A 23,206-nucleotide genomic window follows, 5' to 3' on the forward strand; every position below is an offset into this window, starting at 1 on the left:
TTTCATCATTCTGAACTCATTCTGTGTTGTTTTCTTGGCTGAATGTCTTCCATAATATGAGCGTAAATAAGTGATAGCTCTCTAAAACAAATGCTGTTCATTAGTTTGATTATGACTTAAATGTCAAATCAATCGAGTGTGAGTAACCTTCAGAGCTCTTTAGGGGGGAATCAAAATCTTAACTCTGCTCATGTTTGCTGTCTCAATCAGTTCCAGACCACCCTCGTGCCCTGTGAGGTAGTTCAGGTGGGTTGTGCCATGCTTTTACCCAAAGAGTAACCACGTGGGTAATTCCACTGCTTTGATTTGATTTCGTGAATCCAGAGGACGGGGCAGAAAAGTGGGGATGTTTCCTCCACTCCGCAGAAACCAAATCCTCTTGGAGCCCGCTTTTATCGCCCTGTCTGTGCGGAAAGACGCGCCCCCCGTGCGTAAAAAGGCAGGACCGACGGGCCGCGGCTGCGCGCAGCTGCTGCTCACCTGAAACAGCGCAGCGCACAGACAGACAGACAGACAGGCGGACAAACGGGCAGGTACACAGAGGAGTGGAGCCGGAAGAGCGAGCAGGTCGACTTGTGCTGGTAGTAGTTTGTCCATAGTAACTCCAGGCGCTTCTTGGATGGCAACTCTGCCCCCCTGCTTTTTGTTTTTTTAAACTCGGGTTATTTATGAAAGTGAAGCGGCATCGGAGGAAACATGACAGAGCACGGGAAGAAGCTGATTCTGATCGTGGTGGATATTCTCTGCGTGTCTGTCGGTGAGTGACTACCCTGACTCTCCCCTCCTCCTGACAACATGGCTGAAAGTCCGATCACTTTCAGGTCGCTGTGCGTGAACAAGCGGCCGAATCAGAAACATGACTCCAAAACGACAAATAAAGGCTTCTATTGAAACGCTTGCACAGTGACGCGTGGGATTACCCAACAACGCACGCACGGACACGCACGGACACGCACGCACGCACACACGCACGCACGTACGCACGCGCACACAATGCGTGATTTATTAGATCTATCACAGGTAATCCACTTGTTGCTTCATGGGTCTTTGTGCAAGATCAGAAGAAGTCACTGACACCTGTTTAAAAATTCCACATCTGCATTGTAAAAACTCACCTTGCACATTATTCTGTGACACAAACCTGCACAGTAAACACCTTCATTGCCAGTGATTTTACTCTCAGCAGTGCAATAGTGCAATGAAACACTGCAAGTCATCATTGGTCTCTATCTTGTTCAAACAGGCCAAACAGAGTCTTTCTCAACAAAGAATGCTGCTGGGACTTTTTTTTTTTTAACTGGCTGTCACTGAGATGTTTTGTTCCCTGAAATCATTTGACATGAGACACAACGCATCCTATCTTATCTCACCATCTGGCCTGTAAAGTGCTGATTTGCTGATGCGAACAGTTTGGATCCATCGAGTTCGGACAGCGTTGGGTGTGTGGAAGTAACCATGAAGTGCAGTGTGTCTGTGTGCGTGTGCGTGTGAGTGTGTGTGCGCGTGTGAGTGTGCGTGTGCGTGTGTGTGCGTGTGTGAGTGTGCGTGTGTGTGTCTCCAGCTGTCGCTTTTGTTTCTTTGATGAATAATTTCCAGGCTCTTTGAATGCATTCATGCTTTCACCCTGTGGCCTTTCTCTTTTTGAATCTTAGGGTTAGGAGGAAGAGCAAAGATCGTTCTCAATGAATCTCTCTGTGACAGTTAAAATCCTGTTTTGGAAACATGGGGGCCAGGCGTGTGTGTGTGTTTTGTGTGTGTTGAGAGTGGTCTCTGCCGTGTGAACGCTGTACGGGGCACAAAACGACTTGTTGCGACTCGCTCTGGACCCGTTTGCAGCACTGACATCTTCCAGCTGTTTGTGTCACATCTGCACACGGCCCTGTCACCGCGAGGCTGACGGGGGCCATAGCCAAGGTGATGAAAGGGGGGAGGAATCAGGGACGCTCATTTCTCACTGAGTTTATTCGCTGTGGATGTTTTTAGGGGTGAGTTATGGGGGTCACACTAGAGCTGCAGTGGAATCCCTGTGAAGGCCGCAAGAAACACTGAAGTGTGTGTGTGTGTGTGCGTGTGTGTGCGTGTGTGTGTGTGTGTGAGTGTGCATCCAGTTGTGGACCCATCTGTTGACTGACAGGGAGGAATGATAATGACCGCTCTGCCGCTCAACCCCCCCTCACTGTTCGTGTGTGTGTGCTCACATATGACGAGTCCTCTGTCAACGCCCTGCGTGTCCATTCTGAGGTGGGAAAAGGTCTGGAGGCAGTTGTGGACATTTACTCGTTTACTGTCTTTCAGTACAAATTTAAGGTTCTTGAGTCGTGCTCGTCTCTACTTCTGCTTTAATATTGTATTTTTTACTTTACTTACTTTACAAATAGAGATTTGTACACACAAAACATGAAAATTTGACGGTTCCAGCTTCACACGCGTCAGGATTTGCATTGTGGTGTCACTGTGGGCTTTGGGTCATCGTGACGACATTTCTCACTATTTTCAGACATTTTACAAACCCAATAATTGATTAATAGAGGAGAAATAATCAGTAGCACATTAATCCGTAATAATAATGAGTCAGAGTATTTTAAATTAGTTAGTTAAATTAGTTAAATTAGTTTAAATTATGTCCACTTCAACTGACTACAACAATAAAATCCTGCTTTCACATTAAGCGTAATAAAAACCTATAATATATGATATAGGCTTTCAATACTTTAAATACGTTTTCCTGATTATATTTACATACTTTTGCTTTAGTAACATTTTCAATGTAGGACTGTTAATGGTAACCGTGTGGTTTTGGTACTTTACTTCCTCCATCGATGGTTTCAGGGATAAACTCAATGAAAGACGCTCTTTCTGAGGATAAGACTGGTAGAAAAGAGAAGAAAGATGAGGATTTCTTGGACTTGCTGATTATCTGCATTCATTAAAAAACTACAAGGACACTCAGAGCACTGAGCTCCACCAGGTGCCCACTCCTCTACTGCATTTATTTCTAAAATTATGTCTAAATAGGGTTATGCCTTCCTGAAGCATTTTGGGGGGGTTCTTCCTGGGCCCATGCTACACTCATCCGCCAAGTTATATGAACGTTGGACCAGTAGTTTTTCCATAATCCTGCTGACAAACAGGGACACACTGAAAAAATAAAACATGAAACACATTGTCCTTGGCGGAGGCAGACGGACAGAGTGTTTCCTTCTGCAGATGTGATGACTAATAACGAGTCAGCTATAGATTACTCAGTCAACCATTTCTTTGGCTGACTTAAGCTTGAGGTTCAGGTATTTATCATGTCACAATCATGGTGTATCGGGTGTGTGAAAGTATGTGTGTATGTGTGTATGTGTGTGTGTGTGTGTGTGAGACCTGCAGGGTTAGGTGTAGGTTAGTCATCAGCCTTTAAAAAGTGAAACCATTAGTTTTAAGATTTGTGCTCTGAATCATCTCGTGTGAGTCGCTGAGACGTGGGCGAAAAGATCAAGCCTGATATCGCCTTAACGTTTTTTTTTTATGTCATCGTATCGCATTTCCTGCAAATTCAATTGAGAAACCTTTTGTAGATAAAAAGACCAGATGAAATCAGCACTAATAACCTCAAATATTGTGGAATTTCAGCAGAAGTACACCTCCGTATGGATAATATAACTGTATAATACAGGAATCACTGTCTGTGCTTAAGGAAACACTTTAAAGATTATTTATGCATGTGTTGAAACTCGTCAGTTAATCAATTAGCCGATCGAAAGACAATTAAGATGCATCTATTTTGATAACAAATTTGATTTCAAGCTCTAATGTCACATATTTGATGCTTTACTATAATTTAAGCTGCAAATCTGAACATCTGAGAAGCTGGAGCTGTCTCACTTTTGGCAGTTTTGCTTAAAAAATGAGTTCATTGACGAATTGAAACATTCTTGACGTTCCAAAACCCCAAACGAGCCTCGTGTCACAACATTGATATGATATATCATTTTATTTCCCAGCTCTCGTGTCATTTTCATCACCAGGTGTTACCGCTCTGCCTCAGCTTGTGTTAGTTTTCATAGCCAGGTTTGTGATAACAGGCCGATCTCTGTACAAACTCACACTTCATCTCCGTGTTTTTAATTTCCTTCTTTTAGTCACCAGAGCTTCATTTCTCTTCTCCCTCAGTCGTTGCTGTTTGCTTCCATCTCGAGGATGTTAATCTGCCGTGATCTGTCTGTGTGTGTGCAGGGTAAACATGTAGGTTTGATTCCCCCTCATTTAGAAACGTTGTGTTGCGTGTGTGTGTGTGTGTGTGAGAGAGAGAGAGATATGACAGGAATGTGCTGAGTGAATAGATTGTAACTGATCTGCGATTCTGCTCAGTGTTTTATTTCTCGCTCTTCCCCTCTGCAGTCAAACCTCCATCCTGCCATTATTTGTAACCTCCGCACACAGTAGGTACAACACAACTCGCAAGTGTACGCACACACACACACACTACTGCACATCCATATCTCACTGTGATACAGGCACAGTGGTACACTGTTGGTACACTGTCAGTCATGAAATTCAGGCTACAGTTACGTTTCACATCTTCTTTTGTGATACTGATCATGTGATAATCATCCAGTTATCTTAGCTTGAATAGACTGGACTAGACTATCTCACCAAGCTAGAAGTCGGCCGATTAATCGATGTGGCTGACTAATCAGTGCCGACAAGACGTTTTACAAACTACGGTGATTGTCAGAAATTGGCGCTGAGGGAGGGGGACGGTGGATAGGGGACCTCTAAACCTGTCTGATGGTAACAAAATCCACCTCTCGGTTCCTCTAAAGCTCACTAATCAACACCTCTTATTCCAACATCATGTGGCCTTTCAGCGGGTTATGAGATGGGCTGTTTCTTGGCTGTAGGCAAGCTGTCAGCTGATGAAGCAGCTTGTCACCTGACGGGGAAACGGCTAACCTGGCTGCCTGGCCCAGAAATAGTCTGTCACATAAACCCCGGATCAAACAAAAGAGATAGGTGTTAATTAGTGAGCTTTGGAGGTTTTACCAGCTTTAGACAGTGCCAGGCCAGCTCTCCCTGTTTCTAGCCTTTGTGCTATGCTAAGCTAAGATAACCTTCTCAAACTATTCAAACTAGATTTTATTTAAAATGTTAACACCATGAAAAACAGTGTTTTATGTTCATATAACATGCGACACAACATTAAATTGCTGCATTAACACAAAGCAAGAAGAATGCTCCTCCTGTTCGAACCTGATCTGAACAATGGGAGGATCTTGACTGCAGTAGATGTAAAATACAAATATTTAGAAGAAAGCTTAAAGAAAAACCTCTTCCAGCTTGGAACAAACTGTTCTCTAAAGCGTCGCTGTTTAGAAAAACCATCTGTTCCCAGCTGTTTACCTCCCAAAGCAAAGAAACTGGCAGTTTTAAACGCTGTTTGTCTCCGTTTTAATGGTGTTTGTCCATTATGAGACAGTGACGAGCTGAAGCCTTTCCGGCCGCCTGTCGGCGAGATCGAGTCCAGCTGCTGCTGCACTTTTCACCGCGAGGACCACCACCAGTAAATCCCTCTGTGCCGCTCTAGTACCTCTTCCTTGTTTCGGTTCAGGTAGAATTTCACTTCCTGCAGCATTCAGTACCTGGTCTGTGCCCATCCAGCGGGGTCGAGGGATGCGTGTGATGTGTAATGTATAGGTTTGGTGTCAGGAGAAACTCCCGCTCGCTGCAGTCAGGGAGGAACACGGGAGGCGCAGGTCAGCAACCTGCAAAACTTAAAAGCAAATACCAGTCATTCTGAAAATTCACATGTCAGTCAGGGGATCGGAGACGGTTTGGCAGACTTTGTGGGCTTGAACGACTCACTTCAACATGTACGTATGCAGCGTTAACTGTAATATCCTCACTGTCTCCACTTTAAATTCAGGCCTTTTCTAGCATTCAGCAGTTCTGTTTATTCACCTGATGACAGTTTTATTGTCTGGATTATAAAAATTCTGCGTGTTTTGACAGCAACTTGAAGCGTTTTATTTAATTTGAAGCATTTTTGGCTAAAACTGCATGTTGGTTGCAGGACAAAGTGGAGTGAGAGAGTTAAAAAGTGACTGTTAATGTGAACCAATGTAAATAAAAAGGGAGAAAAGGTGATTAATGAAAGGGAAGGATGAGAGTTGTGTCAGATTATTATGTGTTATTGGTGTCAAGTTTTATAGAAACCTCCTGTTGGATGGAAAGTGTTTGGTGTATAGACAGTCAGGAAATACCAAACCGACAGTTTAAAAGATTCAAAATATACCAGGAATGAAAATATACTAAGACAATAAGAATATACTAAAACAAAAAACCCCAAAATATTCAGTTTGCTGTCACAGAAGACCGAAAAACTCTAAATATGAACATTTCAGAAGCTGGAACAAGAGAATTTACACTGATGAATCAGTGATCAATTAATCAGGTGTTTCAGCTCAGTACAGAATGACTTGGCAATGGTCAATAAATACATTTTTAATTTAGGTGAGACTTGGCAGCGATGAAATGGCAGTGTTGCTTTGTGTCGTTATGGAAACGGCTCCACTCTCACACCAGAAACGTCCGGACAGTTTGGTAACAGAGCTGATGAGGCGCCTGTCAGCAGCTGTTGTTGTTTGTCTCTGCAGAATGTTATTTATGTGCCATGTTAACATGTTGCTGACATCTTCAAGATGCTGGTCCCAACTTTTTTAGTGACACACACACACACACACACACACACACACACACACACACAGTATCTGCTTCTGCCAAATGTGTGCCAAAGTCAAGTGTTGACTTCTGCTCCCTGACATTCCTGTGTGAAAATGAAAGATAGATGCTGGTGTGTGTGTGTGTGTTAGCTTCTTGTAACACCCAGCTTTGTAACTAGACTGTGCTTGTGCAGTTAAATGCACCATCCCCCGGGGGATTCAGAGGGTCTCTTGCGGACTGTCGTGGTCTCCTGCGAGAGAGGAAGAGCTCTTTCTGTTTTCTGCCTTTGACTGAAGGTCAAAGTCAGTTTTTCACTGTTCTTGTGCTCCCTTCACTGAGATATGAGCTTCAAAGGTCTGCAGGATTGATCGTTTTAATTATAGGCTGCTCGAACACGTCTGCAGAGAGAACGTACCTCCACTGAAGACAATCACACAACCCTTCAGCATGTGTGTGAGTGATAGGAAGTGTTCAGCACAAAGTGAAGGATCACCATGATGCCAGATTCCCTCTCATTCAAGCGCGGCGCTTTAATGAGGAACAGGACATGTTGGAAAAATGACTCACAGTGTTGAGAAACCTTTTAAATGACAACATCTGGATTCACACCAACAACTTTAACACATTTGACACATGAGCTGTACTGCTAACTAAAAAGCCAGCAAATGTTTGTCCATTATAATGAACCAATCATATTTGGTGGTGACATAGTATGAAAATGTCACATTTCCCTTGTTTCTGTCAATTTATATACATGCAGACCTCACTTTCTTGAAAGGAATATAGTATTTACAATATTAATTGATTATAATTTAATCAATTTGCAGATTTCTTCACTCAGACAACAAATTTATTATTTTAGTTATTTCCAAATTAGACGTCTCCATCGGATGGGGCCCACTCTGCTCAGCAGCAAACAGCAGACAGACACAGGAAGCGACGAGCAGCCAAAGAGCCATATATTTCGCTCAGGAGTCGGTGGAGACCAAAACGGAGCTGAAAGGGAGACTTTATAGCTCGTCTCTGCCATCATGCCCAAAACTGATCGCAGTCTGTTTTAAAGATGTTTAAACTGGTAAAAATGACTTGATTGATTGGTTATAATCTTGCAGGTGAAATAATGCAAAGGCATACGGACAATTGCAAAAGAGATCATTTGTTTTATATGTAACCCATCCATTAATCCTGTTAAATACAGTGTTGTTTCCAAATGTAGGCCTAAACAAGGATATTGTATGTATTAAACACATATAAATATCATGCCAGAGTAATTTCAATACCTTTGCTATTTACCATGGATATAAAGTCTTTTGCACGTTAGAACTGTTTGATCCAGATAAAAGAAGCTGTAGATGTTTAAGTTTGGCACAACAGAAGTGCCCAAAAATAATTTACTACAGGTTTAAAATAACTAAATTTGAGTAAAAATGGTGAAAACGTCTCCCTGCAGGCCTCTCCATGTGCACGGTGAACACTCACAGTACATGGTTTGAAAAAAGCATGAATGGGAAAGTCCAAAAGTTCAGATGACAGGACAAAAAAAATGTGATTTTTGACCCTTCTCTCTCAAAATAACAAAATTCAGGTCTGAAGAGGTTAAAGTCGTGACACTCAGCCTTTTCATACAGAACAGTTTTGCCTCTCCAAAGCAGAAAAATCCCAAGATAAGCTTTTTTTTATTATCATCCGGTGTCATTTAGGGCTTTCCCAGGAAAAATCCCCTGCCTCGCAAATAATGAGCTTTCCTTCCAACGACAGTTTTTTTTGGGGGGGATTTAACTGAAGATTAACCCCCAAAAATAAAGAGCAGTGATAGCTGTTATAGACTGAAACTGAGAAGAAACAGAACTGAAACGGCAGAAATCCCACAACAATGCAGATATGCAAATCAACCAAAGAGGGAACTTCTCAAACTAACTGAACCCCCCTCAGCTGACATGCTGACACGGTCGCCAAGCAGACGCTCAAGTCATATTTTACTCGCACACCTCAAGCAAAGGTTCACCTGCAACCGCGTTACCTGTTTCTGTTTCCCATCAACGTCTCAGCGCTTCGCGGGCCTCTGCCACTCATCTTCAGGGCTGAATAACAGGAACACTTCCCACTTCCCGCTGGGTCAGAGGTCAAGGGGAAGTTGTACTTGTGCCTGATCCCAAATTCCATCATGTTTATTTTCTCAGAGTGGAATCGTGGGGGGGTGCGCTTTCGCCAGAAGAGATTGTGAAAGCGTACAACAATACTTTCCCTTCTTCCTTCTTTCTCTCTCCTGTGGACGCTTTGTTTCTGGAGACAAAAACCCAGCAGAGGCTTAGTGTGTTTCTGTGTGTGCGCGTGTGTGTGTGTCTTTTTCACGAGACGTTGAAACTGGTTTCTACATTGTTTGCAGCCGTTAAAGTTTATAGAGAAAGTGAAAAAGGGAGGAAAAAAATCAACAGCTCCATGTAAAATGTCAGAGCAGGATGAGACAAGCTGTTACAGCCCACCGAAGAGCTTGTTTTCAGATGCACTCAAATGCTTTATTGTAGTCGTATGCACTCAGAAAAGGACAGATGCTGCAGGAGTTTAGTTTTCGGGGAAAAACCTCCAGTTTTGGGAATTTTCAGATCAGGTAAAGAAGGAAAGGAAGGATCTGAGGAGCGACAGGGCAGAAGGAAGTAAGGTAGGAAGCAGGTAATAAGAAAAGAAAGGAAGAAAGTTTGAGAAGTTGAGAACATTCTCCAAAAACCTTTGTCACTAAGCTGCAATAAATTTTTAGTTAAAAGTTGAGATTTGGGGGATTACAAGACAACCTGCCAAGCAACAGCTAACTAACAGCTGTTAGCTTAAACTAAATTACTCAGTTATGTAGACATACCTCAAAACTATACTTAAGGGACTAGTTTTTGGAAATAAATGTATTCTCAGTGTTTCTCAGAGGTGGAACAGATCAATGTGACTCTTTGCGTTCAGATCAGAGTCGTGCTGGGAGCCAACCCGAGTGGTCGTGTTTTCTTTGTTTCCTCTGCACAGAAACCGTAAAGAAAAAACCACAACTTGTGGGGAGTTTTGTGCCGTAGCTGTTTCTAATGTGCATCGTCTTTGCCGGTTGCCTTGCAACCTCACCACGACAACAAGACTCTAAGATGTGATCTCCAAGAACAGGTTAAACAAAGAAGTATCACTTGAAGCAAACTTTGGCTGCTGTCCACCATTACCTGTTATGTTGTTGTCACTGCTGCACTGCATTGTGGGATATTTATGTCAGCGTAGTGTCCAGTGGATGCATGTTGTAGTATTTCCCCAGAAATAGTTCAAATAATAAAGGTTTCAGGCACACTATGCTGTTTTAGTTTATCAAACAGCACGTTAGAATTTCAGATGTATCTATAATGTGTTTATTGGGGTTTTAGCATTTCTGAACTTTGGTGAGCTTCCTGTCTTGATGCTAAGCTAGGCTAATCGACTCAGGGTGCAGCTCTGTACTTAATGTGCAATCACTGCGAGATGCTTCTCGTACCAGCTCTGAACTGTGGACTGGTTTTCATGCATCTTATTACTGGAATGAACTGCAGAAGTTTAGAGACACTCTAACTTCAGTTTGTTTGTCTGAGGGACTTTAAAGTTGCTGATATTCTTAATCGTGTTTGTTTTTATATTGGCGTGCTGTTGCAATGAGACTTCCTGGCAACAAAAGAAAAACAACCAAAAAGAAAAAGTTATTTCCTGCTAATGTGTCTCACATAATGGTGAGCTCTGTTGGACGCCCAATTATTTCCTTCTAAAAGTTGTTTTGATCAGATACCAAAGCGTGTACATCAAAGCAAATAAAAGTATTTAAGAAAATGTCAAACTGTTCCTTTAAGTGCAGTAAATAAGTAAAAACGTGTTGATTTATTCCCCACTGATGCACCTCTGCATGGTGAGCTCTGTTCGTATTCTTACCACAAAACATGTGGCTTAAGCAAAAGGGATAACTAAAAAACAAATATTAACAGCCTGCACACAGTGCTGCTACAGAAAGTCAGTGATCACATAGCCACAACCAATAAAATATAACCAATAAAACTGGTTAAAAATTAATAATAATGGTTGAGAACCAGTTAAATTACTTCCCTGATGGTTCACCTGTGCAGCCTTGATTTGAAAATCTGATAGTAGATCTGTTGTTTTATAGCTTCAGTACTTTCAATGCTGATGGATAGAATTAATAATAATTAATGGAGATTGTATCATTTTAGACACTTGGTATTGAAAAAGCATTGAAGTATCAATGCTTCTGATAAATATATTAAAAACTACTAATACGCAGCGTAAAGTAAAAATACTCTGATCTAGCACAGAAATTCTCATGGAAGGAAAGGACCGAGGTTTTCTGAGTAAATCTGGGGAATGAACCTCTCTTCCCTCAACTTGACCCAGCCTCTGGGAGGGGAGGCCGCCCCACCAGCACGGGCCTACAAAAACATACCAGGCCTTCTGGAATAATAGAGCAGATAAAAACAGTCAGTCCCACTCAGATAATAGGAGCCCTCTACGGGCTCAGCTCCCAGAGGCTGTTGGAGCGTTTGATACGGAGGGGAATCGACTTCCTCACTGATTCTGATGTTAAATAAGCTCAGCAGAGTGTGTGTGTGTGTTTCGAAGGCCATTGCCCAACTCCGTCCACTCACATCTCCACCCTGGCAGCGTGCAGCCACCAGAGAATTGTGTCAAACAAGCAGCCTCTTATCTAAATGTTATCCCTGCACCCCGCAGAGTAAACAATGGTCCGACGTCACTTCAAAGACGAGCTGCGAGCACGCCTGACCTGCTGGGATAATGAACTCTGAGACGCGAAGAGCAAAGCGACGTGGAAATACACTCCCTTTAATCAGGAAATTGCTCGTCATCAAGGATCATTAGTCGCGCTCGCTCAAAAATGCTGCGTGTGTGTTTGTTTGCAGTGTGTAGAGACATAAACTGGTCATAGTATATGCAGGACATCTGTAAAATATAATGCATTTCATATGGTCTCTCTCTTTTTGCTTCTTGCATGAGATTGTGCAGGTGTTGCCTATAGTGCATATATACTGTGGACTGTATATATAGAAAGAGCACTCCCACACCCGTCAATACAACATGCACAAACATTAAACTCTGAGCAGCTGTGATCAGTAATTGAATAGCATCACTGTATCAAGAGACAACGTGAACGGTGGTCCCTCGCTATGATTTAGGGTTGGGCAATATAAAGCCCACTGCACACTGCCTGCTCAGCACCAAGCAGCAGACAGACACAGTTAGCGACTACCTCGTTAAGATAGTGGCACTTTTAGCAGCTAAAGAAAGGGAAGTGGGCTCTATCTCAGGAAGTGGTGGAGACCAAAAACAGAGCTAACAGAGAGTGACTATCGGACTTGTTCCTCTGTAACTGCCGGATGTGTCAATAAGTGACTGTTTGCTAACGAGTTCATGACATTATCTTAAAACGTGATGCGTCGACGTTTTGTCCACAGCTTTTTTCCTCTGCCCCCAAGTGCCCAAAAAGCAGCAATTGCACCTTTAACCATAATTTTACATAAAATGAAGTTAAAGAATGAGGAATAGTGGGTCCAGCCACATTTTCTTTTATCATACACAGCTAAACAGCCATAAAACTGTACATCAACACTATGAAACAGTGTTTTTTTTTCTTCTTCTAAATTTATGATACCTGAAAGGAAATTTAAGGCTAAAATTAACAGCTTATGGTAATAGATTGTTTCTTTTCATGCTAGAAAACCCTCACTTTTTGCTTCCTTCCACACTCCCATTTGTGAACTTCCTTCTTCAGGATGGCCTACATTCACCGGAGCAAAGTTCATTCATACCTGCACACATTATTATTCTTGTATGTAGAAGGAAGCGCTGGCTGTAAATGTTCACACCTGACAGGCCACAGTGTGCATGACCTCAGACTTAATTCGCACTCTTGACCGGCTCACGTGAATTGCCTTCCCAAAATTGCCAGTCTGGAGCATGTTTTCCTCTTGTGGTTTCGTTCGGTGCTGCCTGTCAGAGCGACGGTCACACACTCCGCAGGAAGGAAGCAATCTGTTAGTGGAGAGCCGCTCTTATGGCATTACCCAGTTAATGTACAGCTCCTGCCTGCAAAAACAAAGTCCATCCATTCCCCGCTCTTCCCTCCTTCAGCGGTTCAGTGAGCAGTTCTTGAAAACAGGAAAACTATTTCAGAGCTGTAGTCTGGAGGGTCCGTGACATCAGCCCTGGAGATTGGACTATTGTCCCGGCTCAGATTTAAGAGGCAGGTTTATGTGCTTCTGCTGCTGCTGTGCCACGCTGAACTCTGACTATTTTGTTTGCACTTGTAGAGAAACTGTGAAACCACCTTTTTTTTTTTTTGTCTGTCGCACTAATGGAAACTATAAACACAAGCGTTTTCTGGAGCCCTTTTTATCTGTCAGGGCTGTGTGTGCGTGCACATGCTTTTGGTACACGAGTGTGTGTCCTACTTCAGATCCCAGGCCCTTCTCTGTGTGAACATTGCCCTGATGTCAAAGGTCGCAGTTGTCCTGTCGCACATGTTTCCACGGCGACAGGCAGCTCGTCCACAGAGGGTGGCTGTGACCCGCAGAGGTGAAGCTGTTGCCACTGAGCTCCACCGATGACAAATTCATGCACTTGGCAGAGTCGGGCCGTCGGGCCAAAGCCGTCAGTGTGTTCTTAGCTGTTTCCTGAGCTGCACCTCATTGTGTCGTGGCTCACTCGTCAACGTGCGGCTGAAGGGTCGAAGCTGCTGTCAGAACGGACCTCCAGCTCCGAACAATACAGCGTGGCCCCCTGCAGTGTTACTGCTGCAGTGTCTCACTTACAGCAGCTCAAATCCAAAGTCTTCCGCTTTAAATAGAAAAACACTCTGTAGTGACACTGATACTTCAGTAAAAGTATCAAGACCACAGTGCAGAAATGTTCAAGTTCAAGTTTATCATAGTAAAAGGAAGAAAGTATCTGCATACTTAAAGTACCAAAAGTAAAATTACACATGCAGAATGGCCCATTTCAGAAACATTAATTTGTAACCATAAATTTAACATTGCAGCTAAAAGGTGGAGCTAATTTTGCAGGCAGCTTAATTCATAAAAACACTTGATTATTTATTTGTTGCTTATATTTTATGCTAATATAATCTGCAAAATAACTGAAGCTCTGGAATAAATATAGTTGAGTATAAAATAAACGATACTTTGAGTAGAAATGTAAAGAAGCATTTAATGGAAATACTCAAATGCCTCAAAATTGTATTTTGGTGCAGTACTTTTACTTGAAACTTACAAATCCTTCTTGTGTATAAAACCGGAGAAACTTTCCACCTCAGGTGTTCAGTGTGAGCCAGGGTGCTGTTTTCCTCTGATCTTTTCATCTGCAGTGTGTTACGTTTGCGGTCCTGCTTGTTCAGGTGTCTTTTAATGAGCAGGATGACTCAACCTGATTCCTTTTTGTTGCTGATCCAGGAATCTTTTTATATATTTTTGGAAAACGCTGAAAAATGGGCCTTTTTTTCACACTTTCAATGCTTGCTGCAGCTACTTGGATGCAAATGTCCAGCACATGCATCCTATGATTGTCTCTAACTGGTAGAGAGAGCGATTCAGGTGTGTTTCAAATAAAACAAAGAAAATTATAACATTTTCTAAGATAAATGAGATACATGGAGGCGACTGTGCAGCTGCAGTAGAGGTACATGCTCTCTTACTTTAAACATGTGTTCATTAGGATGTTCTGATGAGATCATTGTAGTAGGGATGCACGATAACTGTTTTTTAAAACCGATACCGATAACTTTGAGTGCATTCCTCAATGACAACAAAAATAATGCACAGTGCATATTGTACTGACAGAAATTAGAAGACGGCACTCTTAAATACTCAATTCTGATTGGTCAATCGCGTGTTCCTAACAGTCAGACTAAAGGGGCAATCCCTTAATGTACCAAGCTCAATAACAAATCGCCAGCTGATTTGAGTGGCATAATATGGAGCGTTTTCGTACATTATTTTTAATTTGTTTGGAGAGGACCAAACACTTGGCTGGAGAATGATGGAGACAAAACTGGAGGCAGATTTTTTAATGTCTGACGCTGAAAGCAGAAATCAGCTGATGCAGGACTTTTATCCATCAGTCCGAAAAAATAGCGGTAAACCAAACTCTGTCTCCAGCTACGTCTCTCTCAGGTTTGGGATATCCTGTCACTTCTCCACATTTGACATGATTTCGCTGAATATCTGTAAAGAAATAAGTTTTCCTGCCTGCCGGCCTGCGCACAGTGAGAGGCGGTTGCTACGCAACGTACGTGTTTACTTTCAGAGCCGCTGCGCAGTGAGAGCGGTGACAGGCAAGAGTAGACTCATTTTAAATCAATAAAATATGTTTTAGTCACTATTTTGTCCCACTATTGAATGCTTAAGTAGTAAGCCGTGTTCTAAGCGGGATAATGTATAGTGAGCAGTTTCCTACGGAGAAGCGTCGCGTCGGGCTTCTATGTCATCCTGAAGGAAGATACATGAACCCTTACTTAGACTTATCTATGTAAACAAACTGAAGAAGGGCAGTCCATAGTAAGTCAAGCACCATCATGTCCATGATTAAATCTTCAATAACCTCAGCCCGTGGGTCATCTGTGGCAAATTTCTTGGACTTAAGTCCAAGGCTTCTTTGCGGCTGGCTTGCTAACGTTAGCGTCTTTAGCGGGCCGGCCGTCCTCATACGCTTTCCAAACTCAAAGCGGTGGTTATGTTTCAGGTGACTGATCAGGTATTAAAGCTCGTGCAATTTCTCGCTCCTGGTGGAACTCCCTTGGATCATTTGTTACGAATAACCAGCGAACAATCTTCTTCTGAAACTTTGAAGAAGTCTGAACTTTGTTTTCATAAGCACGCTGTGCCGCATGCTGCATGTGTCATGTCGGTCACTAACATCACCATGTGATGTCAGTGTGATGTCACTGTGTGATGTCACTGTGTTATTTCTGATGTCACACTGTGATGTCACACTGTGATGTCACACTGTGATGTCACACAGTGACATCACACACTGTGACGTCACACTGTGACGACATCACACACTGACATCACAGTGTGACATCACAGTGTGACATCACAGTGTGACATCAGAAATAACACAGTGACATCACACAGCCGCATGCTGCATGTGTCATGTCACGACATGTCACAGCGTGACGTCACTAACATCACCATGTGATGTCAGTGTGATGTCAGTGTGATGTCACTGTGTGATGTCACTGTGTTATTTCTGATGTCACACTGTGATGTCACACTGTGATGTCACACAGTGACGTCACACACTGTGACATCACACACTGTGACATCACACACTGTGACATCACACACTGTGACATCACACTGTGACATCACATTGTGACATCACAGTGTGACATCAGAAATAACACAGCGACATCACACTGACATCACCATGTCAGTGACGTCACGCTGTGACATGACACACTGACATCACACGCTGACATCACACTGTGACATCACATCACACTGTGACATCACACACTGACATCACACAATGACATCACACACTGACAGCTGGCCAAAACAACAACAAACGGCTGCGCGTCCACGAGTAAACGGCAACTGGTGGTGTTCTTGTAGACAATGTTCATCGATGACAACAGAGGAGGAATGCCTCTGTTGCTCAGAGTGGGACTTGCGGCCAGCAGATACGCGTTTGTTGTTGTTTGGCCAGCTGTTCCTCTCTCTGCCTCCGCATCCTCCTTTCAACTAGCTCCTCGTCCGTGTACTCCGGCTCAAAACGGTTTTGTGACAGTGGCGAACTACAGCTAAACTAGCCGACCGCCGCAGAGTTACGTGTTTACTTTCAGAGCCGCTGCGCAGTGAGAGCGGTGACAGGCAAGAGTAGACTCATTTTAAATCAATAAAATATGTTTTAATCACTATTTTGTGTCACACTATTGAATGCTTTAGTAATAAGCCGTGTTCTAAGCGGGATAATGTATAGTGAGCAGTTTCCCATGACAGAGAAGCGTCGCGTCAGGCTTCATGATCCCTTACTTAGACTTATCTATGTAAACAAACTGAAGAAGGGCAGTCCATAGTAAGTCAAGCACCATCACATCCATGATTAAATCTTCAATAACCTCAGCCCGTGGGTCATCTTTGGCAAATTTCTTGGACTTTTCGAAAGCCTCGCCGACACGTAAGTCCCGGTGGCTTCTTTGCGGCTGGCTTGCTAACGTTAGCGTCTTTAGCGGGCCGGCCGTCCTCATACGCTTTCCAAACTCCGTCAAAGCAGTGGTAACGTTTCAGGTGACTGATCGGGTATTAAAGCTTGTGCCATTTCTCGCTCCTAGTGGAAATCGCTTGGAACATTTGTTACGAATAACCAGCGAACAATCTTCTTCGGAAACTTTGAAGAAGTCTGAACTCTGTTTTCATCAGCACGCTGTGCCGCATGCTGCATTCAAGGTGTAACGTACATTCCCCCGTTCCCTCGTTTGCCAGTCGTTCTTTCGGCCTATTTAAGTTCATGTTTCTACTTTTGTGTGTAACATGTGAAAAAATACTGCGAATGTTAATTCAAGTCAGCAACTAGCAAAATTATGACCGAGTTAACGAGTTGTTTTCTGGCATGAGGGGGTATTCTTGATTTTTCCCAGTGAGAAAGAGTTTTTCTGATTATGCTAACGTCACTTGAACGCAGCATTCACTGCAGGCCATTCGGGTGTCATAGTGGGAGCGAAGCCGTGCTGACAAAAACACATATGTTATCGGGGTTGTTCGTCATGATATCGGACTTATCGGAATGACATCATAATTTCCTGTTATCGGCCCGATAACTATCGGCCCAATAATTATCGTGCATCCCTTCATTGTTGTATTGACTGACTCTTTCTGGAGCAGTAGAGTGAATGTTGAGCTCATAAACTGTGGTCTGTTGTTCCTCCAGCGGCTCTGCCCTCAGCCATCCTGACACTGATGTTCAGCCCGTACCAAAGAGGAATCTACTGCGACGATAAAAGCATCAGCTATCCCTACAGGAGAGACACCATCTCCCACGGAGGCATCGCCGCCGTCACCATCACCTGCTCCATCGTCATCGTGAGTCCCAACGTCTCGTTCATCTGTGTTTTACCCTGTGATAAAAACAAACCCTCACTGATGTCTCCTCTGTCTTCACCCCGCAGATCACCACAGGGGAGGCCTACCTCGTTCACACGAAGCGTCTGCACTCCAACTCCCAGTTCAACCAGTACCTGTCAGCCCTTTATAAGGTGGTGGGCACCTTCCTTTTCGGAGGAGCCGTCAGCCAATCGCTGACCGACCTGGCCAAGTTCACTATAGGTCGTCCCCGTCCAAACTTCTTAGCCGTGTGCGCCCCGGTCAGCTGTAACGGATACATGCTGCAGATCAACTGTACCGGCAGCCCTCGCAATGTGACTGAATCCAGGTACTCGCCACCGTAAACGGCCTCTCTCACCGGCTTTTTAGATCTTTATCATCAAGGGAAGGTCGACTGTGACTTTAAATGAACTCTTTTCAACCCAGAAACAAGATTCTGAAAATATGTGCACACGAGCATTGCAGCACATTGATAGATTTAAGTTGGTAACCATATTTTATTTTCATTATCTATTTAACTGTTTTATCAATATACGGTTAAGATGAAAAGCGAAATGCCACAAGTTCCCAGATCACAAGTTGCTGGATGTCTTCAAGTTTTTTTGTCAGACTAACAGTCAAAATCTCCAAAATATGAAATCTGCAATCGTATAAACCCCTTAAAGGAGCTGGAACCAGGATATTTTCTGCATTTTTGCTTGATAAATTACTTAAATAAGGAATTTCTTATAAAAGTTGATTAATTTCCTGTTTCTTGTTTACACACTAAATTCATATATGAGTAGATGTCAAGTATAATAAAATACCTTTTAATTTATAATTAATGCAAATCATTTGGATCAATTTCCTGAACTCAGTCTCGCTGTTCCAGTCAGCGTCAACCGGCATGGAAAAGATTTCCACATTGAGAAAATAACTGTTTTATGACGCTGACAAAATGATGATAAATGTCCTTCACTTGCAGTCAAAGTTCATTGAACTCAGCGACTGATAGTTCAGCTGTAAACATATTTAGTTTTGTCACTGCGGCTCAATTAGGATCATTGTTAAATAATTTGAATGTTAACACACATGGAATCACATCAAAATGTCCTGCTGGGATTGGTGCAACTGATTCTGTCCTCAACACAGAAATTATTTATATATTTATATATGCATCACGTTGCACGTGGACAATAAACTGATAAGTGGGTCTAACTAATTGTTACTCTTCATCACGTCATTAACATTTTTATTGAAAATCGCAGTGAATTTTGTCCATGAATTGTGTTGTGTTGCTGTTTGGCTCCTCAGGTTGTCGTTCTACTCCGGCCACTCGTCCTTCGGGATGTACAGCATGCTCTTTCTGTCGGTGAGTCGCCGCCGTCGTGTGACACTGTGTGTGCGTGTGTGTGTATGTGAGAACAGTGTGTTTACCAAAGACGCTCACAAGTGAAACAGGAGGGGGCGGTCAACACGAATGCATAGCTGACATTTGAAAACATCATTGTTGTAACACCACACACTGTACAATGGCAGGAAGATGACAGATTAAACTGTTTAATCTCCAGTCGAGATGCTGAGAGTCAGTTTTATATACAGCGCTGTCCTGGAACTGAGCCTGACCTCAGACCTTTCTGTGGAGGCAGGTGGTCCGGGCGTGCCCCACAAAAAGAACACATTTGATATCAGAAATAAGAGATATGAAATATATAGAATTAGAGATTATTTGTCAAACACCTGTCACACATGTTCATTAGTGTTTTGTTAATTACATGTAGGTAAAATTTCTTTACAAATTAATTTCTGTCAGAGAATAAAATTTAAAGCAGGTCAAAAATCAAACAATCCCAGCCTCATCCTTTCAATCATGTCTCGTCAGAATGTTATCATTGATCTAATTTCATGTTTCTTATGAGTGAGTGTTTATGAATCCTGAGTAAAAAGTTGTTTGTTTTAGGGTAAATTATTTTTTTTTGGCAAGTTTTAGTTGATTAAATGTAAAAATAAACATTGTAGGGTCCTCATTTTTTTTCAAAATACATCTTAATCATCAGAAATCTTTTTGTGTAATTAAATATAGATTTCCAATGAGAAGAAGCTTCTTAAAATCAAAAAACTTATATTACCAAAAAAACATTGGACTGCTAAACTCCTTTATAAAAAGTGTGTATTTGACTACTCTCTAAGCAGATTTATATATACACAGAATTCAGAAATAAAAAGGTCGACTTTAATGACTTGACTGTGTTGTCTGTGTGTACAGCTCTACGTCCAGGCCCGGATGCAGGGGAAGTGGACGCGACTGGTGCGACCAACCATCCAGTTCTTCCTGGTGGCCTTTTCTCTGTACGTGGGATACACTCGTGTGTCTGACTACAAACACCACTGGAGTGACGTTCTGGTGGGGCTGCTGCAGGGGGCGCTCATCGCTGTGCTCACTGTGAGTACGACACTGTGTGTCCGTTTCTTGTGTGCAGAAAGGGGCCGAATGCGATATTAAAATCGGTCCAGGCTGCAGTTGTTTTAAAGCCCCCGTGTGCAGGATGTTTATATGATTAAAGCAGCATAAAATGTGATATCTCAAGGCTTTAACGTATGACTGAGCGTAGCCAAACAAAGACCAAAACTTATGGTGCACTTTGGCGATCTTTCTCAACTTGTAACGTCCAAGATTTTCTAGTTTACCAGCAGGAAGTGGTCCTGAACACCTGGCAAAATGTGGTCTGAATAGGTAATTTAATGTGGTCACATGATAAACATTTCCTGACTTTATGATTTGAGAAATATTGCCTGGAGCCTCCATTAAAAAAAAAAACATTAGCCGGCATGCAATAGAGTATGGGATACTGAGGGCTACACACACGCTTCCTGTGACCATATTTAGGCAGAAAAGGCTGCGTTTCTTGATTATTAGATCCTTTGTGGGACAGGGCGTCAGCTTCATGGAGCATATTTGCTTATTAAAATACGACTACAGAGGATGCAACAGCACAACCTAAAATCCTCTTCAGTTTATTAACAAGAAATGAGAAATGTGTACGAAGTGACCAGAAAAATAGAAACTGTGAACAGTAACTACTTTGCTTGTTTGTGTGTTGACCTCGTGACACACTTTGAGGCTTTGCACTTGCTAAAATCTAATATTTTTTTTCCCCTTAAATTTAAATTGTGCAATTAAAACACCACAATATAAGACAAGAAGAATGAGTTGAGTCGAAATCTCTCTGACTGTGTCAACATTTAAAAATAAGCCTAGTATTAAAGGGCTGGGATACATTATGACGTTGAAGGTTTTAAAATTTGATCACTTGTCTGTGCATCATTTCCGAGAGTAGCAAGTACAAAAAGCTCTAATGAGCCACATGTTTCATCATCATGTTGAATCACATCTGTGTTATAACCTCGAACAGATTTTTTTTTTTTACAAAACAAACCCACAAAATGAAACGAGCATCTTTTCAAAAGCTGTTGATCAGTTCAGAATCAGCTGTTGATCTTCACTCTTCTTCTGCTCTTTGAGGTCCGATACGTGTCCGACTTCTTCAAGCAGCGCCCCCCTCGCTGCACGCGGCCGGACACGGCAGAGGTGGAACATCTCGAACGCAAACCGAGCCCGCAGCCGCCCGACTCACAGCACGGAAACCACTACAGCTACTCTGGACCCGTATGAGCTCTTAGCAGCAGCAGCTCTTCCTGACCTGGGCCTTCACCCTCTAACAGCAGCTCTGTTACCAAAGGACCTGTGACTTGTACAGCAACCACTACCTGGAAATCCAGACTAGACCTGCTCCACTCGGAGACGACTTCCCAACAATTTTACGGCTCTGACAACTCAGAGATTCCCCAAAACCTGCTGGAACAGAAGCTCCTCCGTCTGCGTGTCTTTTAGTTAGGGTGTGTGTGTTATGAAAATATGTGTGATTGATGTTCGAAAGTGTACAATGATATGTATTTTTATGATGTTTTTTTTTTTTTTTTTTTAACTGCATTTTATGAGGAAAAAGTTTCAGATTGGAGGGAGGGGGATTTATGCTGTGAGTTAAACTGAAAAATGAGCTAAAGGCTGCTGAAGAAATCTGTAAACTTCAAAAACGCCAAGCAAAGATTTCTTTGTGTCCTCGGATGGAATGACAAAACCTTGGAGGCTGAACGTTTTCCACTTTGTTGCTTATTGCAGTCAGATAAGACGTTTGTTTTACCTACACTGGAGCTAGATTAGATCTCACTTTTCTCTGCAGATGTCTCTGTATTTTACCGTCTTTCGAAGATATCCATGTGTAATGATGGACTTGTTTACTACATACATTATGCAAACATTGCTAACATTTTTATTATGTTTATAACTACTGTATCTAATAAATTAGTGTAGCCTTTAAAGAATGTGCCACCACTACTTTGCTGTGATGTCACAGTGCAACTTTTTGAGCTGGCAACATGTGTCTCTTCTCTTTTAAAGACAAACTTCATCTAAAAGGATGACCAAAGACAAATGGAGACATGTGCATCCCATAAACCATCTTTTTAGCTTCCTTGCTTGTGAAACCACACTCTGACACAAACTAAATACACCTTCATGGACCTCCTTCCTTCCCTCTTGATAACAACATGTGTAACCTATTGTGAAGCTGCACATAATGTAATCACTTCTTTCAGCCTGTCGTTTGTTTTGTGTACTTTTCTCTATAAATATTAGCCAGCATGTCGTCTGTGAGTGCTTACTTCGACAAGAAAGAAAACAAAATGCACAGGAGTCCTTTGGTTGTGAAGCAGGGGGATATTTTTGATTTTTTCTTTTTGTTTTGTTTTCAATGGGCCATTTCTCTGCTGTGTTCTTGTTGAAAACAGTGCATAGCACGCTGACGCAGGGTTCATGTCTGGACCTGATGCTAATGGATTCCTCAGTGCCAGAGGAATGGAGCTGTTAGGCCACGTCAGAGGTGGTTTGAAAAAAGAAAAATTTGTTCAGAGTATATTATTCTGGCTCGATCAGAGCGCTTCATTACAGAATCATGCCACGATCTGCTTTTAAAGGATCAGTTCACCCACATTACAAACCATTTTGCCACGTATCTCTACTAGTGTGCAGTTGTGGGTTTTGGTTTGACTGGTCCAGGTTTTGAGGCATGCGCCTCCACCCCAGTACAATGGAGGTGAACTGACTAATCTGTGGTACATCAGCGATTTTTTTTTTCCCAGCGAAAGTGTCCAGTTACTCAGGATAATACGCAAGAACAAGACAGATATTTTGTAACTATCAGTGAATACAGTACGTCAGCCAATAAGCAACAAGTACAGAAAGGCAGTAGATGCTGATGAAGAAACAATGTCGCCGTTATACAATGTGTCATTTTTCTTCATTTACAAATGTGAGTATTGGCCAATATGTTAGCAGA

General features: G+C 42.5%; 1 protein-coding gene across 1 annotated transcript; it reads left to right on the forward strand.

Moving 5' to 3' along the window:
• The first annotated feature begins 394 nt into the window (after positions 1 to 394).
• Positions 395 to 22,512, forward strand: plpp2a (phospholipid phosphatase 2a). The gene is made up of 6 exons (XM_041954492.1): positions 395 to 757; positions 17,659 to 17,810; positions 17,897 to 18,159; positions 19,125 to 19,182; positions 20,077 to 20,253; positions 21,334 to 22,512. The coding sequence occupies exons 1-6, from the start codon at positions 697 to 699 to the stop codon at positions 21,481 to 21,483; spliced, it is 861 nt and encodes a 286-aa protein (XP_041810426.1). The 5' UTR covers positions 395 to 696; the 3' UTR covers positions 21,484 to 22,512.
• The last annotated feature ends 694 nt before the right edge of the window (positions 22,513 to 23,206 follow it).

This window comes from Chelmon rostratus, chromosome 15 (assembly GCF_017976325.1).
Source record: "Chelmon rostratus isolate fCheRos1 chromosome 15, fCheRos1.pri, whole genome shotgun sequence".
NCBI classification, from domain to species: Eukaryota; Metazoa; Chordata; class Actinopteri; order Chaetodontiformes; family Chaetodontidae; genus Chelmon; species Chelmon rostratus.